Source organism: Watersipora subatra, chromosome 3 (genome assembly GCF_963576615.1).
Source record: "Watersipora subatra chromosome 3, tzWatSuba1.1, whole genome shotgun sequence".
Taxonomy (NCBI): Eukaryota; Metazoa; Bryozoa; class Gymnolaemata; order Cheilostomatida; family Watersiporidae; genus Watersipora; species Watersipora subatra.
This window is the reverse complement of record NC_088710.1, coordinates 66,440,403-66,454,762: the sequence shown is the minus strand read 5'-3', so window position 1 is coordinate 66,454,762 and position 14,360 is coordinate 66,440,403. Positions and strand designations below refer to the sequence as shown.

At 38.3% G+C, this 14,360-nt stretch overlaps 1 protein-coding gene across 1 annotated transcript in view; it reads left to right on the top strand.

Annotated features, from left to right (window-relative positions):
- LOC137390900 (MAM and LDL-receptor class A domain-containing protein 2-like) overlaps window positions 1-14,360 on the top strand; it is a 150,108-nt gene that overhangs the window by 81,864 nt on the left and 53,884 nt on the right. The window contains exons 104-130 of the mRNA XM_068077215.1: window positions 275-462; window positions 578-731; window positions 1,660-1,996; window positions 2,088-2,298; window positions 2,522-2,714; window positions 3,490-3,731; window positions 3,989-4,217; window positions 4,774-4,888; window positions 5,112-5,235; window positions 5,416-5,599; window positions 6,383-6,611; window positions 6,772-6,880; window positions 7,133-7,226; window positions 7,426-7,566; window positions 7,700-7,822; window positions 8,166-8,305; window positions 8,469-8,706; window positions 9,275-9,427; window positions 9,858-10,009; window positions 10,450-10,534; window positions 10,909-11,000; window positions 11,322-11,502; window positions 11,637-11,742; window positions 12,591-12,826; window positions 13,149-13,271; window positions 13,485-13,628; window positions 13,799-13,926. Coding sequence (XP_067933316.1) covers window positions 275-462; window positions 578-731; window positions 1,660-1,996; window positions 2,088-2,298; window positions 2,522-2,714; window positions 3,490-3,731; window positions 3,989-4,217; window positions 4,774-4,888; window positions 5,112-5,235; window positions 5,416-5,599; window positions 6,383-6,611; window positions 6,772-6,880; window positions 7,133-7,226; window positions 7,426-7,566; window positions 7,700-7,822; window positions 8,166-8,305; window positions 8,469-8,706; window positions 9,275-9,427; window positions 9,858-10,009; window positions 10,450-10,534; window positions 10,909-11,000; window positions 11,322-11,502; window positions 11,637-11,742; window positions 12,591-12,826; window positions 13,149-13,271; window positions 13,485-13,628; window positions 13,799-13,926 — 4,451 coding nt within the window. The remainder of the gene's footprint in view (window positions 1-274; window positions 463-577; window positions 732-1,659; window positions 1,997-2,087; window positions 2,299-2,521; window positions 2,715-3,489; window positions 3,732-3,988; window positions 4,218-4,773; window positions 4,889-5,111; window positions 5,236-5,415; window positions 5,600-6,382; window positions 6,612-6,771; window positions 6,881-7,132; window positions 7,227-7,425; window positions 7,567-7,699; window positions 7,823-8,165; window positions 8,306-8,468; window positions 8,707-9,274; window positions 9,428-9,857; window positions 10,010-10,449; window positions 10,535-10,908; window positions 11,001-11,321; window positions 11,503-11,636; window positions 11,743-12,590; window positions 12,827-13,148; window positions 13,272-13,484; window positions 13,629-13,798; window positions 13,927-14,360) is intronic.

Genomic DNA, 14,360 nt, shown 5'->3' with positions numbered 1-14,360 from the left:
GAATTTAAGATTGCTCAGTGTTTGCCCACTTTGTGATAGTTAAGAACTTGCACTTATCTCTTAGTACAGGTGATTCATTACTTTAATAGGTTAACTAGTGCATGTTTCTTATACTTGTAGGCACTTTTATAGCAACAATAATGATATGACTTTCTAATAATTGAATCAGTTTGTTTTTTTAACTTCTTTAACATTATTTAACTGTAACCTGTAATTGCAGTGTGTTAGCAATAAAATTGTAGATAGTTGCCTGTAGCGATGCTGTTGTTGACAGGCAAGTACATGTATATCGAGTCAAGTTATCCGAGAGTGCGAGGAGAGAAGGCTAGATACGCCTCGCAGTACTTTTCATCAGCCGCCTTCAGCAAAACAGGCGCCTGCATCAACTTCTGGTATCATATGTATGGCGTTGATATTGGTACTCTCAATGTGTATGTGCGGCACAGAGACTTGAACATCTCTGTGAGTATAAACATATCGCTATCATACACCCATTAACACATACCGCTCACCATATATTCTTGCACATGATGTTCAGTAGATCTCAAGTTAACTGTAGGCATTCCCATAATTTCAGTTGACACAGAACTTACAACCTGAGGTTCTCATCTGGACACTCAGTGGTGATCAGAGCAACAAATGGATGAAGGGGCAAGCTGGTATCCCTCCTCTCTACACATCTGAGCCATTTGTTTTTGTTTTTGAAGGTACCATCGGCAATAGTTATCGCGGTGAGTCTCCTAGTTGTATATCTCTATTCATAGGTTATTTTCCATTCTCCTTCTGGCAGGTCTACACGTTCATAGAATGATATCATTACATTTTATCTTTAATTGCATGATAGAAATAAGCTTATTCTGCTGGCATGTCTTTTATGAATCAGCATACAAATTCAGAGTGACTTCATGATTTAATCTGTATTTGTGGATGTCAGACCACCTGCATCGATTACATGCTGTTTAACACACCTATTTTATTCTCATTTGACATCTATCTTTTTATCTTAACCATCAGCACTAATAGAATTCAGCAAAAGGTGTTTTATCATGTTGGTCATAAATGTATTTTATTATGTTGGTCATAAATGTGTTTTATTATGTTGGTCATAAATGTGTTTTATTATGTTGGTCATAAATGTGTTTTATTATGTTTGTCATAAATGCATGCTATTGGTAATGTCACTAAATTCTTGTGCTCAGTTCAATCAGTTCAGTTTATATATATATACATATAAATATGTATATATTTATATGTATATATCTATACATATAAATATGTATATATTTATATGTATATATCTATACATATAAATATGTACATGTAAATATGTATATATTTATATGTATAAATGTGAACTCTATACATGTATATACACATATATATGTATATATACAGTCTTTATTATCACTAGAAACGCTAGTTTTGTAAAGAATAATAAAGAAAAAGGGATCAATACATGCACAGACTGAATTATAGTATAACGAATAATATTAAAAGCACTTGGCTGTTAGTCACTAAAAACCTGTTTCAAGCAGATATAGGTCTGCTCTATCAGGTGATAACTTCAAAATGCTTCTGAAGTTATCACCTTATTATTTTCATATCATGTCTCCTTGTTTCTCTACTAAAGTGTTAATGTGTGTATTAATTTGTTTGTAGGAGACATAGCAATTGACGACATCGGAATTGCGACAGGCTCATGTTATCCTGTTCCGACCTATAGTGATCCTACAGTGCCAGGTATAACTGATAGAGGCTGCTCCTTTGACACTCCGATTCTCTGCGACGGCTGGTCTAACTATAACTGGACTATCAACAACGGCACGACTCCGTCAGCCAACACCGGCCCGTCCCAGGATCACACTGGCAACAAAGGCTTCTACATATTCTCCGAAGCCTCACAACCATACGTCACAGGTGACAAGGCAATTCTCTCTTCCAGCAAACTATCCACTCTCCCCAAGACTGGAGCTCAAGGATTTTGTGTGGAATTCTGGTAAGACCTCACAGAGCTATGAATAAGAAATTCTTTAGCTGGGGTATTCAAGTGTTAGCAAAGTTCTCATATATTCTGTACTTTTCACCAGGTACCACATGTATGGCCCCCATATAGGCACTCTCAATGTCTATGTGGATACATTCGGTCAAAAGAGGCTTCGGTGGACTAAATCTAGCACTCAAGGAAACAAGTGGAAGAGAGGCAACTTCTACCTTGACACCCTCTACGAGTTTTCTGTCAGCTTTGAGGCTGTTAAAGGAAAGGGTTGGTCAGGTGACATTGCTCTGGATGATATCAGCGTAAGTCAACTTTTGCCCATCACTATTGGTCCGTTTGCTTCAAATGTAACGCTTTTGTGCATATGCTACAAAAACTTCCATGTACATATATACTATGCATTTACTATGTACATGTATATCAAAATTTAAATAGGTCTATATGTACATGTATGTATAAAAATACAAATTCATCATATAGGATTTAATGGTCTAGTCTATTAATCCGTTGAAATGAACATTTTAGTTTGCATATGGACCATGTAAGGAAATGACTGAATGCACCTTCGACTTTGATTTATGCGGTTGGAAACAAGATACTAAGGATGATTTTGATTGGACAAGGAATGCAAACTCCACCTATTCAACTGGTACAGGACCTAGTTTTGACCATACAGATGGGTCTGGTTCTGGACATTACGTCTATGTAGAAGCTTCCAGTGAGTAGATAAATCCTAAATCTATTAGCAGATTAAATGCAGAGATGAATGAGAGCTTTGATATATCTCTTACTTGTGATGAGGTTGAAATCTTTAGTTCACTACTTAATAGTACCTGATCAGAGAAAGAAAACATTTGCTAACCCTAAACCTTCATATGTGTATGCGAGGTCATTACTGCCTGTAATTTTCAGCCAAGGCTTCAGAGCTTATCTCACCACAAAATTTTACCTGTCAATTATACGATGTCACCTTTCAATTAAGTGATGCTTAAAAAATCTCTTATTAGTTATTGTTCAAAGATTTATTCAGCGCCTAAAGCTTTACATGCACAAAGTTCTAGTAGATTTTATCATAAAGCATTGGTATTTTTCTACCCTTTGAAATTGTTCTTGATGTTTGAGGTGATCTGACTGCCAGAATGTTTCACAATTAAAATTTACAAAATTTTATTGCGGTTAAAATGATTCGATCAAACGTAAGTGCAATTATGATGTCTATGGTTGTAAAGAGAATGACAGAATAGAGAAGCATAATGCTGTAACTTGAATGCAATAGCCGATATCAACTATAGCAATGATAGCGACTAGTGACACCTTTTCGCACATAGTTTTTTTTTAGTATTTTAACCGCAATTTATTTTTGCCAATTTTATTCTTGAAACATTCTTGCAGTCAGATTACTACAAACATTGAAAACAATAGCAAATGGTAGAAACATAGCGATAGTTTCTGATAGAATTTGGTGTAAGTTTATCACTAATAAACTGTTGTAGACCCACGAAAGCCAGGTGATGTAGCCCGACTGTTTAGTCCTACTTACCGAGGTCTGTTAGCGCAGTGCCTCCAGTTCTGGTATCACATGTATGGTAGCGGAATCGGAAGTCTCAAAGTTTACAGTCAGTATCCGGGTTCACGACCTCGTAAGATCGGCCTAGATCTGTTTACTCAGTCGGGAGACAAAGGAGATAAATGGAGAATAGCCCAAGTGACTCTGCCTCGTGCAACTAAAGCACAGGTTTGTATAGAGCTAATTTGAAAAGTGAGGTCCTCTGATTACGCTTGACGAGTCTTTTTGTTTTTACATTATATGGTCGCCTGAGTATAAGAATTGTAGCAATATATTGCCAATAGAATCTATTTTTAGTAACTTTACCGCCAGCTTTTTAGTACGCTTCAATTCTTGCAACTCCTTTACCGAGTCTCGCTTTCTGTACATATTCTTGTATGATTCATCTATTTACAATTGTGTTAGGAGTTGTACTCTAATCGCAGGCTGTGTTCGAGGCAACTATCGGAAAGAGCTACGCAGGAGATATCGCTATTGACGACGTTGAAATTGTTCCCGGAGTCTGCCCAACTCCTGGTGCTTGTACCTTTGAAAATAATTGGTGTGGTTATGTGAATAGTAAAACAGATGATTTTGATTGGCTGCTAGGCAGCAGCGGAACACCCAGCGGTTATCTTGGCCCAAAGACAGATCACACAACAAACTTGCCCGCAGGTAGCTTAGATGTACTTCTATTTTTGTTTACCTCCGATTGTTTGTGACATCTTTTCAGTTTAGCTGATTGCTCACTGGTATTACTGCGCAGACTAAGTGTTCCATGTGGCAGGTTTAGCTGTCACTGACATCTTACATTGACCGACGCCCCTTAAGGATGCCTATTGACACCTCTTGAGAAGGTTTACTGACACTTGAAAATATCTACCAATATTCTCTCTGCACATTTACTGATACCTCTTGAGAACAATTGTTTACGCCTCTTGAGAACATTTTTTCACCTTGAGGCCATTATCTGACATTTCTTGGAGATGCTTAATTCTTGAAGACAGCTTTTGAAAATATCTACTAACACCTTGTAAAATGTCAACTTAAACCTCATGGAAATGTCTTCTAGCTCTCCTTGAGGATGTGTCTGGCGCCTGTTGAGGATGTCTTATGACACCTGTGAGAACGTTCTCTGGCACTTGATGACGATGTCTTATGACACATGTAAAGCGTCTTCTAAATCGTTTGAGCCCAATGAGCGATGTTAATAGCCTTTTGTTGGTTCCAGGTCATTATTTGTATGCACCAAGCGCGGGTCGAGGGCAGACTGGAACAGCTCTTGCTGAACTTCTCAGTGATGAAATAACTCCAAATGCTAAAGATAGCGAGTGTCTCGAGTTTTGGTACGTTTACTTCAGAAATTTGTTCAATGTCATTTCATATCTCCAGTCACAGCTGTTTGATTATCTTGTAAACGTAAGAATTTACAATCGCAAGTTCTGATCACATGACTTACGTTGGGAGGTAAACTTTTCGAATTTGTGATTACTATTAAATTAAGCACCATTATGGCTGTATGTTTTTATGGTTTTCAACCCTTTGTAACTGTGTAAGACGCTATTACAGGTACCACATGTATGGAACGGGAACAGGTAATTTGACAGTACTCTCAAGGACTGTTTCTGGCGCAAACCAGACACTAACAACTGTTATAGGAAACCAGAGACAAGACATTTGGAAAAAAGCTAGTGTGAGTGATAGTGAGCCTATTATTGTGCTGAGCTTTGGCTCGCCTGATCATCTTCTAGATTTGAGCATTTCTTTCAAAAAAAGTTATTGTGTTTTTGTTTTTTTTAAACATGTTAGAGAATTGAAGAACATTTAAGATGCATATACATTGTATAAGCAGGCTATTACTCTCTTCTCACAGATCACCTACAAAATGTCTGAGGAATATCAGGTAGTCTTTCAAGCTGTGACTACCTTCCAGAAGGTCTACATCAACATAGCCGTAGACGATATCAAAGTCTCGCCAGCAGCTATGTGCCAGTCAACCATATCCACAACAACTCAATCACCTTTGACAACTGCATCTCCTCCTTCTCCAAATGACTGTAACTTTGAAAAGGATCTTTGCCGCTGGTCTATAGATAATTCAACCGGTACTTTGTCGTTCTGTTCAACTTGGTTAATTTATCTTCTCAGTTTAGCTAATTGCTCGCTGGCATTACTGACTAAATGCTACGTGTTGATGATTTAGTAACTAGCTGTCACTGACATCTCACATGTATGTTGATTGACACCTTTCAGGGATGTCTATTGACACATTTTTAGGATGTTTATTGACACATTATGAGGATGTCTATTGATACTTGTTGTCAATTGACTATCTACATCTGTATTCTTTGGCTGTTCTAAATTGATCGAGGCTGTTTTTATTGGGAGAAAGCAAAGTAAGAGGCATCCGTACATCATACTGTTCAGGTCATTTCCTGTTTGCAAAGCTTAAATGATGAGTCGCTGGAGAAGCCGCGGTGTGATGCAGGTAGAAAAAGCAATCGTAGTCAGACCAAAACTTCACTTTGTGTTTTCTTTTAGAATGCCTTAGCTTAGTTATTTTGTTCTTTGACCTACTTAAGCCCGACTAAGTACCATGATCATACTCTATCAAACTGTATTTAGCCTTTTTTTTGACCACAGGCTAGATGTTTTAATTTTTCTCTAAATCCTCTGCGCAAAAGCTTTTTGTAATTTGGTGATTCACTTTGGGTAGAACTATGTTTAGCATAGATCATTTTATTTTCTTTTTGGGCTTATTCTCTGTACGTTAGTGACTTACCGCACGCAAATCCTCATAAGTAACAGACAAGTGATGGAGAGAGATGTGTTACTTTCAGGTATGCCTTGGATAAGGCAGCATGGAAGTACCCAGAGCTACGGGACTGGCCCAAGTACAGATCACACCAAGCTCAATAGGTTTGGTTACTACTTGTATATTGAAACGTCATACAATGCCCCTAACGCTGTCGCAAGGCTTATGACTCCTAGCCTGACCAAGAGCGAGACCCAGTGCATGACCTTTTGGTACCACATGTATGGAGCACATGTCAATCAACTGTCTGTCAGGTGATCATGATATACACCTCTCGTAATTATATTTCATCCTGTTGAATTAAAGGTCATCTCCTCGTGTTTGCTTGACTTTTTTCATAAGAACTATTATAGAGTGGCAAATACTATTTGCTGACTAACAGGTATTATAAACATATGTCATTTCTACATTTAGCTATTTTACTGTGGGTGGTCCATCTCTCGTAATATGGAAGCAGACTGGAACTCAGGGGAATCGCTGGTTGCAAGCATCTGTTTTCATCAAATCTTTGCAAAATGAGAAGGTATAGCACAATGTTCTATGCAACCTTGCTTTGATGATATGAGCGTAGAGCTGGACATTAGTATTAGATGCTGTGTTTGATTTTTAGCTACATTGAACAGCGACTTTGGACCACGAATATTTATGCATAGATATTAGAGTTTAACATTGACTTCTAACTATTGAACTATATATAAATATACAGACGAATTACATTTATTAAAATGAGATAGAAGACAGAAAAATTTCATTATTCATCATCCTTTCCATTCAGATTGCTATCGAGGCTCTTCGCGGAAATGGTTACCAAGGTGATATCGCAATTGATGATATCAAGTTTACGCGCGGCTCGTGTCCACAGCCTGCAGGTAAGCTTGTCTGATGCTATATTTGCATTCAGATAGACCAACTTACAATCAGGACTTAGCTTTTAGGGCTGCACACCTATATGGTAGGTTTCCCTAAAGTTGACAGAAATTATTCTTTAATGGTTGCCAAGTTTTTGAAAAGTTTATTCTTGTTACAATTCGAAGATAATACAGTATAACTATGAGCATTTTCAAACAGGGAAATGCACGTTTGAGGACGTAAAACTTTGCGGCTTCTCTCAAATGACTGGTGACGACTTTGACTGGACTCGGCAGTCAATGGCAACTGGAACCTTCGGGACTGGACCCTCATCTGACCACACATACAGTACAGCGCAAGGTATATATCTCTCTCTCTTTCTGGGCTCTTCATCCAATCCCAATCATATAATCATTGTTTAACACGCTTAGTAGTCATGAAATAATTGCCTGTCTTCTTTTATTGTTTCATCATTTCCTCCGGTTTGTCTCAGGTTATTACATGTTCGCCGAGTCATCAGCAAAGCAACCTGGACAGCTAACACGACTTCTTTCTCCCCAGTATCCCTCTACAACTGGCAGTTGTGTTTCCTTCTGGTATCACATGTATGGCAAAAGTGAGTATCAGGTGTTTTCATATTTATTATTATATTATTTATTTATTGTATTATTATAAGCTCGAACAATTCTTGCAATGTTTGATTTCAAATTAGCTTATTTCAACTCATCAGCTAACCTGATCATGGGGTCTGTGATACTTTGCTGATGTCCTGTAATTTAGTTTGTTGTAGTTTTCTTGGAATAAAATGTACAAAATATTCTCAAGAGAATATGCAGTTTCAAAATCAAGTGTTTTAATAATGGTTTATTGATATAGTTTGGTTTATTACATGTACTGATGAATGCTATTTATATACACAAACAGACTTGTTGTGCAGCTCTTCTCAAATATCCTTACAGGCACAGGAACTCTCAATCTCTACACTACAACAAACTCTCAGATTGCGCTTTCGCAAAAGTCCCTCTGGTCACGATCTGGTGATCGAGGAGATATTTGGGTGTCAGCCAAGGTCACTGTGAAAGCTGTACTACCTTGGCAGGTGAGGGTTTACGTTAAGAGTGACATGTAGATATTTTTACATTTCAAAAGTTCAGCCAACATGGTTAAAATAAATCTCATCTGCTTTAATAACATTATATATATTTGGAATTGAAAGTCGGTATATAGTATATCAGTAAGGCGGTGTGTATATATATATGTAGGTGGTATTTGAGGCTGTGATGGGCTCAGGCAAAACATCGGATATCGCTATTGATGACTACAGCGTAGTGAATGGTCCTTGTCCCGACCCGCTCTGGTGTTCCTTCGAGGAAGATCTATGCGGTTATGAGAATGAAGTATACTTTAAGACTGATGACTTCGATTGGATCAGACAATCTGGAAGCACTAGGAGTGCAAACACTGGTCCTTCCACAGATCACACTCTAGGAGATTCCACCGGTCGGTCTATTTAGAATCTTTCAGATTGCTCTACGTGTACCTGCGCATGTGTACCTGCGCTTGTCTCACTCTTATCTTCAACTTTCACTTTGACTTCAGTTACCTGTGATGCTGTCGACTGGTTGTTCTGTAGATTTCATGTTTTAAAATGGCAGTTTATATTTTATCTAACAAGCTTCTAACGAAAACTTGCTGTCCGTTGGTATTCCTTTGTGTCAGCTAAAACTAGTTACAGCACCACAAGCAATGGTCACATTAATTTTTAAGGGATTATTAAGCAGGTGCTTTGAAAGTTGCTACAACTACATCTTGGTAGCACTCTAGTCACTGTATTGAATGAATGTCTGAATAAATATCTGTTTCTTTCTTTGTGAATAACTTCAATCTGTCTCTCATTAGGAATCTAATTTGAGTGATGTTAAAGGTAGATAATGTTCACCTTTTGTTGATGTAAAAAATAGAAACAACAATTGAAAGACCCAGACTAATAATAGTGGCTGACAGTGACAATGTAAACCCGTATTGCTTATTTACATATCTATTAATTTATCTAAACTCACCTTTCCAGGCTCTTACCTGTACATAGAAGCTAGCTCTCCTCGAAAAGAAGGCGACTCCGCAAACCTGTTCTCCGAGCTCTACGAGATCAACAAGTTTCCGACGCAGCCGATTGATGAAATGTGTTTGATATTCTGGTACCACATGTATGGAGCTGGCATTGGTGAGTTCTCTCTTTCTCTCTCTGTGCTCATCTGAATTTCATTTATTTTTTATACCTGGCAGTGATTCTTCAAGGTTTTTAGATGCTCTTCACGTACTTTCTTGTTTACTCTTCGATGGCTCGTTTGTCAGATGTGAAGGTAGACATTATGCTGTTTTTCTAAAACAACAAAAGAACTGCAATTAGTCTATGAGCAGCCATCTTTTACTACCCTTTTCAGGTCTTTGTGCAACAAGGATTGCTATGTCTTTTTGTCTATTTAAATCTCGAAGGTTCTGAATCTGATAAAACTGCTTCAGACTAGGCTGACGAGTATCCTTGTATCATTCTTTTGACCACCTTAAATGCCAGAGGAAGTAATACAGAGACACTACAGTAAACATCATACCTGTACACATACATGTACAAAAATTTATTATGACTAATACAGGAGGGCTGAGTGTGTTCATAAACTGGAAGGACATTGGTGCATCTAACCCATTCAAAGCAGAGACACAGCCGGTCTGGACACAGACTACTGACCAGGGCAATAAGTGGATTGAGCAGCGAATCAGGATAGACAATCCTTACCGAAACTTCGAGGTCTGTAGCGGATATATGAGTTATTTTAGGGAGTTGTTTCTCCTTGACTTACAACTGCATAATGCTTTTATGAGTCATAGTTTCCTATGTGGTTTCATGAACATTGTCTATCAAGATTGAGATTAATAGAGTATTTCGACGAATGGGTTTTGATAAATGAAAGGTTATCCATGTTAGTCCTTTCGCATGCATGTGGAGATAACTATAGAACTCTCTATGATGACGTACATGCCATGTTAAAAAGTCAAAACTCATCCTCTGGCAGGATTCACAAGCATTAAGTGCTGTTATAAAGGCTTGGTCACCTCTGATATCACTCATTCGTTCTGCCTACTCCAAAGGTCATCATGCGCAGAGGTTTGGGCTAGCATTTCATGGTGTTCAGCTCTAGTCTAAGAGTCAGCATATCTGTATAATCTACTATTTGTTGTTGTGTTCAGGTGCTGTTCCAAGGAGTCGTAGGAAAGAATCATCAGGGAGATATTGCCCTTGATGACATTCAGCTTTACACCCAATCATGTGACTGTAAGCATACTATTACATACTGTCTCATGTACTAGTCATGTTGTCTGTAAGCACACCTTTCCATACTGTCTCATACACTAGTCATGTTGTCTGTAAGAACACTGTTACATGCTGTCTCATACACTAGTCATGTTGTCTGTAAGCACACCGTTACATGCTGTCTCATACACTAGTCATGTTGTCTGTAAGCACACCGTTACATGCTGTCTCATACACTAGTCATGTTGTCTGTAAGCACATCATTACATGCTGTCTCATACACTAGTCATGTTGTCTGTAAGCACACCGTTACATGCTGTCTCATACACTATTCATGTTGTCCGTCTGCACCATTCTTTTATTGAAACCTTGAAATGGGTACCTTCTGTTTGTAGATGTACCAGGCACTAACGTTACAGAGACATTTGCTTGCAATGATGCTGCTGGAACATCGGTCACTGTTGATAAGCAATGTAACTTTGTTGAGGTAAAGCTTCTAAGAGTTTTCTCTGCAAATATAGTCAAGTGCCTGTGTGACATATATAGCAAATATAGTCAAGTGCCTGTGTGACATATATAGCAAATATAGTCAAGTGTCTGTGTGACATCGAAGTACTCTTTGTTTATGTATTCCTACGCATTACCCAAAGCAGTCATTTACATTCATAAAGTCTGTAAGAGCACATTTCATAGACTTGTAGTATGTGTGTGAGAAGTATTTTTATTTCTGTGGCAAGTCATTCCACTCTGACTTGAGTAGTAAGAGCGTTGTTGTCCGAGGGTAAGAGTTATCGTCTCTGGTTCTTAGGACTGCAGCAATGGCGAGGATGAGAGGTACTGTGGACAATGTGACTTTGAGAGTCCCGTTACACCCTACTGTGCTTACGCCAATATTGTTATGGATTCCTTCTCCTGGTCTTTTGGCTCTGGAGCCACCTTAACACCGAATACCGGCCCTAGCAATGACCATACTACCGGTGGATCAAAGGGTAAGACTGTAAAACCGCCATTTTTTATCCGCTTGAAGTATATATCCATGCTTAGGCTGTTTCACACGCAGGCTCTTTGCTCACAGCCTGTGCATCAAGTATTCACGTTTTGTTAAACTGTTGGTTGGTTAAAGGTTCCTACCTTTACTTGGATGCATCAACCGGTACCTCCTACTCTGAGGCTAAGTTGAGGGGTCCTGTGCTAAGACAGAGTTCTCCTACTTGCCAGATGACATTCTGGTAAGTCATGCTTGACAACTTGCTGCTAACTTCAGGATTAAGAACATTTAGTTTGGGAGGAAGTTTATAGGTGGGGTTTTTCGCACTTCTAGTTCCATGGATTGCGGCCACAGACCTAGCAAGTGTTTTTATTTAAACCAATAAGAGATGCTTGTACAATATGAGCAGGGCTTTAGACCAATAAGATATCCTGGTACAATATGAGCATGACTTTAGACCAATAAGAGATGCTGGTACAATTTGAGCAGGAATTCAGGCCAATAAGAGATCCTGGTATAATATGAGCACTGGTAAACATAATTACCATTTTACTTTAGAGTGAGTCATACCTATCAGGTAAAATTAAATATGTTTTGTTGTCATTTCTCTTTTTTTCTGGGCTTTGCTTATCGTTTTTCTTGTATGCTACTTTTTAATTTTTTGTAATAAATTGTATACAAATGGTAAATATGTAAAAATAATTGCTAATGAACTATATTGAATATATATTCTTTTGGTGTGGTATTTCAGTGCTGCAGGGTCAGGTTTAACTACATCACTATACTCTATGTATTCTCAGCCACTCATAAACCCTCTCATGGCATCTTCCTGTCTTACACCTTAATTGCTGATTGTTTAGATGTTTTCTAAATATCTTATAATATATATAATATTATATATAATATTTATTATATATATATTGTATTATTATATATGTTATAATGTTATATATAATAATATATATAATATTTTATTATATATAAATATAATATTGGTGTTATTATTTATACTTGGCTATCATATGTATGATTTTGGTAATATTTTGTTTCATACGTTAGGATAACACTTCCACATTCCACACATTCCAGGTATCACATGTATGGCTCCGGCATTGGCTTGCTCAGGGTTCTTATTCAGTCAGAGTCACGATCTACGGAAATGTGGAGGATGCAGGGTGACCAGGGCAACAAGTGGTTAAAGGCGGTCGTCTCAATCGGTCATATAAGTCAGAATTTCCAAGTGATATTTGCTGGAACTAGGTCATTTAGCACACTCGGAGACATAGCAATCGACGACATCAAGTACAACAACTGTGGCTTTCCACGTAGGTTCATTGACCAAACATTTTTGTTGTTAAACCACGGCTATTCTGGGATCAAGCCATGCCTATTTTGCTTTTGGACCACACTTATCCTGTTATTAAAGGGCACTTTTTTACTTACTAAGCCACCTATTGCGCTCCTAAACTGTTCATTTTATGTTAATAGCTTCTGTACTTTTATGTTGTTGTACGCCAGTGGGTCATAACCTCTAAATCACTGGGTACTTTTGGCAACGCTCTGTTGTAGCAATAGTACATAATTAAATGACATCAACTGCCCAACCCGCTGGACAAAGAACACAGCTATGTTCTCTTTTCATTGCAGCTGTGCAAAGCAGCCCTTGTCCAGTGAATGAGTTCACATGCGCCAGGAGTGCCTGCGTGTTGAATGATAGAGTGTGTGACCTTCAAGATGATTGCGGAGACGGGTCAGATGAAGACAAATGTGGTAAGTCTTGTTATGGCAACGCACTAGAAACTTTGGCTATCTCCTAGCCTTTTTTAGGAAACTTGTATTTATATGTGATATATGTGTTGGAAGAAAATAACTCTTTATGCAATTGTTGCTAGGAGTTCTCATCAGCAATTCGTGAGGTTAGCAGTGCTCAGTTCCGGTTGCAGAAACCAACCAATAGGGTCTTAGACTTCACTCGCATTGCAGGTGCTTATCCTGAAAGGTGTAATTTTGAGTCTGGATTCTGCGGTTGGTCTCAAGACAAATCCGATCAATTTGATTGGTCAATTGGAATAGCTGATCTTATTGGCCACAGCTCAGGTACAGGACCCACAAGAGACCATAGCAAGGGTTAGTATTGTTTACTTTTTATTTGAAGATGGGATATTGATTGCAACAAGTAGGTGTTTTCAAACTTAGCTCTCATAGTGGGGGAGTCAATCTTATCTCATGCTCTGTTAATAGTCTGCAGCAATGGATTTCTCTCTATTATGTTTCTATTGAACTCATTAAAATTTCAGGAACTAGTGCGGGTAGTTATATCTACATCGAAGCTTCGAGGCCTAGGAAGGAGGGAGATAAAGCACGATTATATAGTATACCTTTTGGAGCCACTCTGTCTAAGACTTATGCTAGCAGGTCCTGCACGGTATGTAGCAATGGGTTTCCTCCACATCCTCTACATCATACCTGATTGTGTAACTTTTTAGACACTACAAGCTTTATGTTAACTATTGAAAGGTGAAAAATGGTGTAGACAAGAAATGGTGTAAACAAGAAATGGTATAGGCCGGAAATGGTGCAGGCAGGAAGTAGTATAGACAGTAAATGGTATAGACAGGAAATGGTGTAGGCAGGAAATGGTATAGACAGAAAATGGTGTATACAGGAAATGGGGTAGACAGGAAATGGCATAGACAGGAAATGGTGTAGGCAGGAAATGGTGTAGGCAGAAAATGGCATAGGCAGGAAATCGTGTAGACAGGAAATGGTGTAGGTAGAAAATGGCGGAAAAATGGAAATGGTGTAGACAGGAAATAGTGTAGGTAGGAAGTAGTGTAGACAGAAAATGGTGTAGGTAGG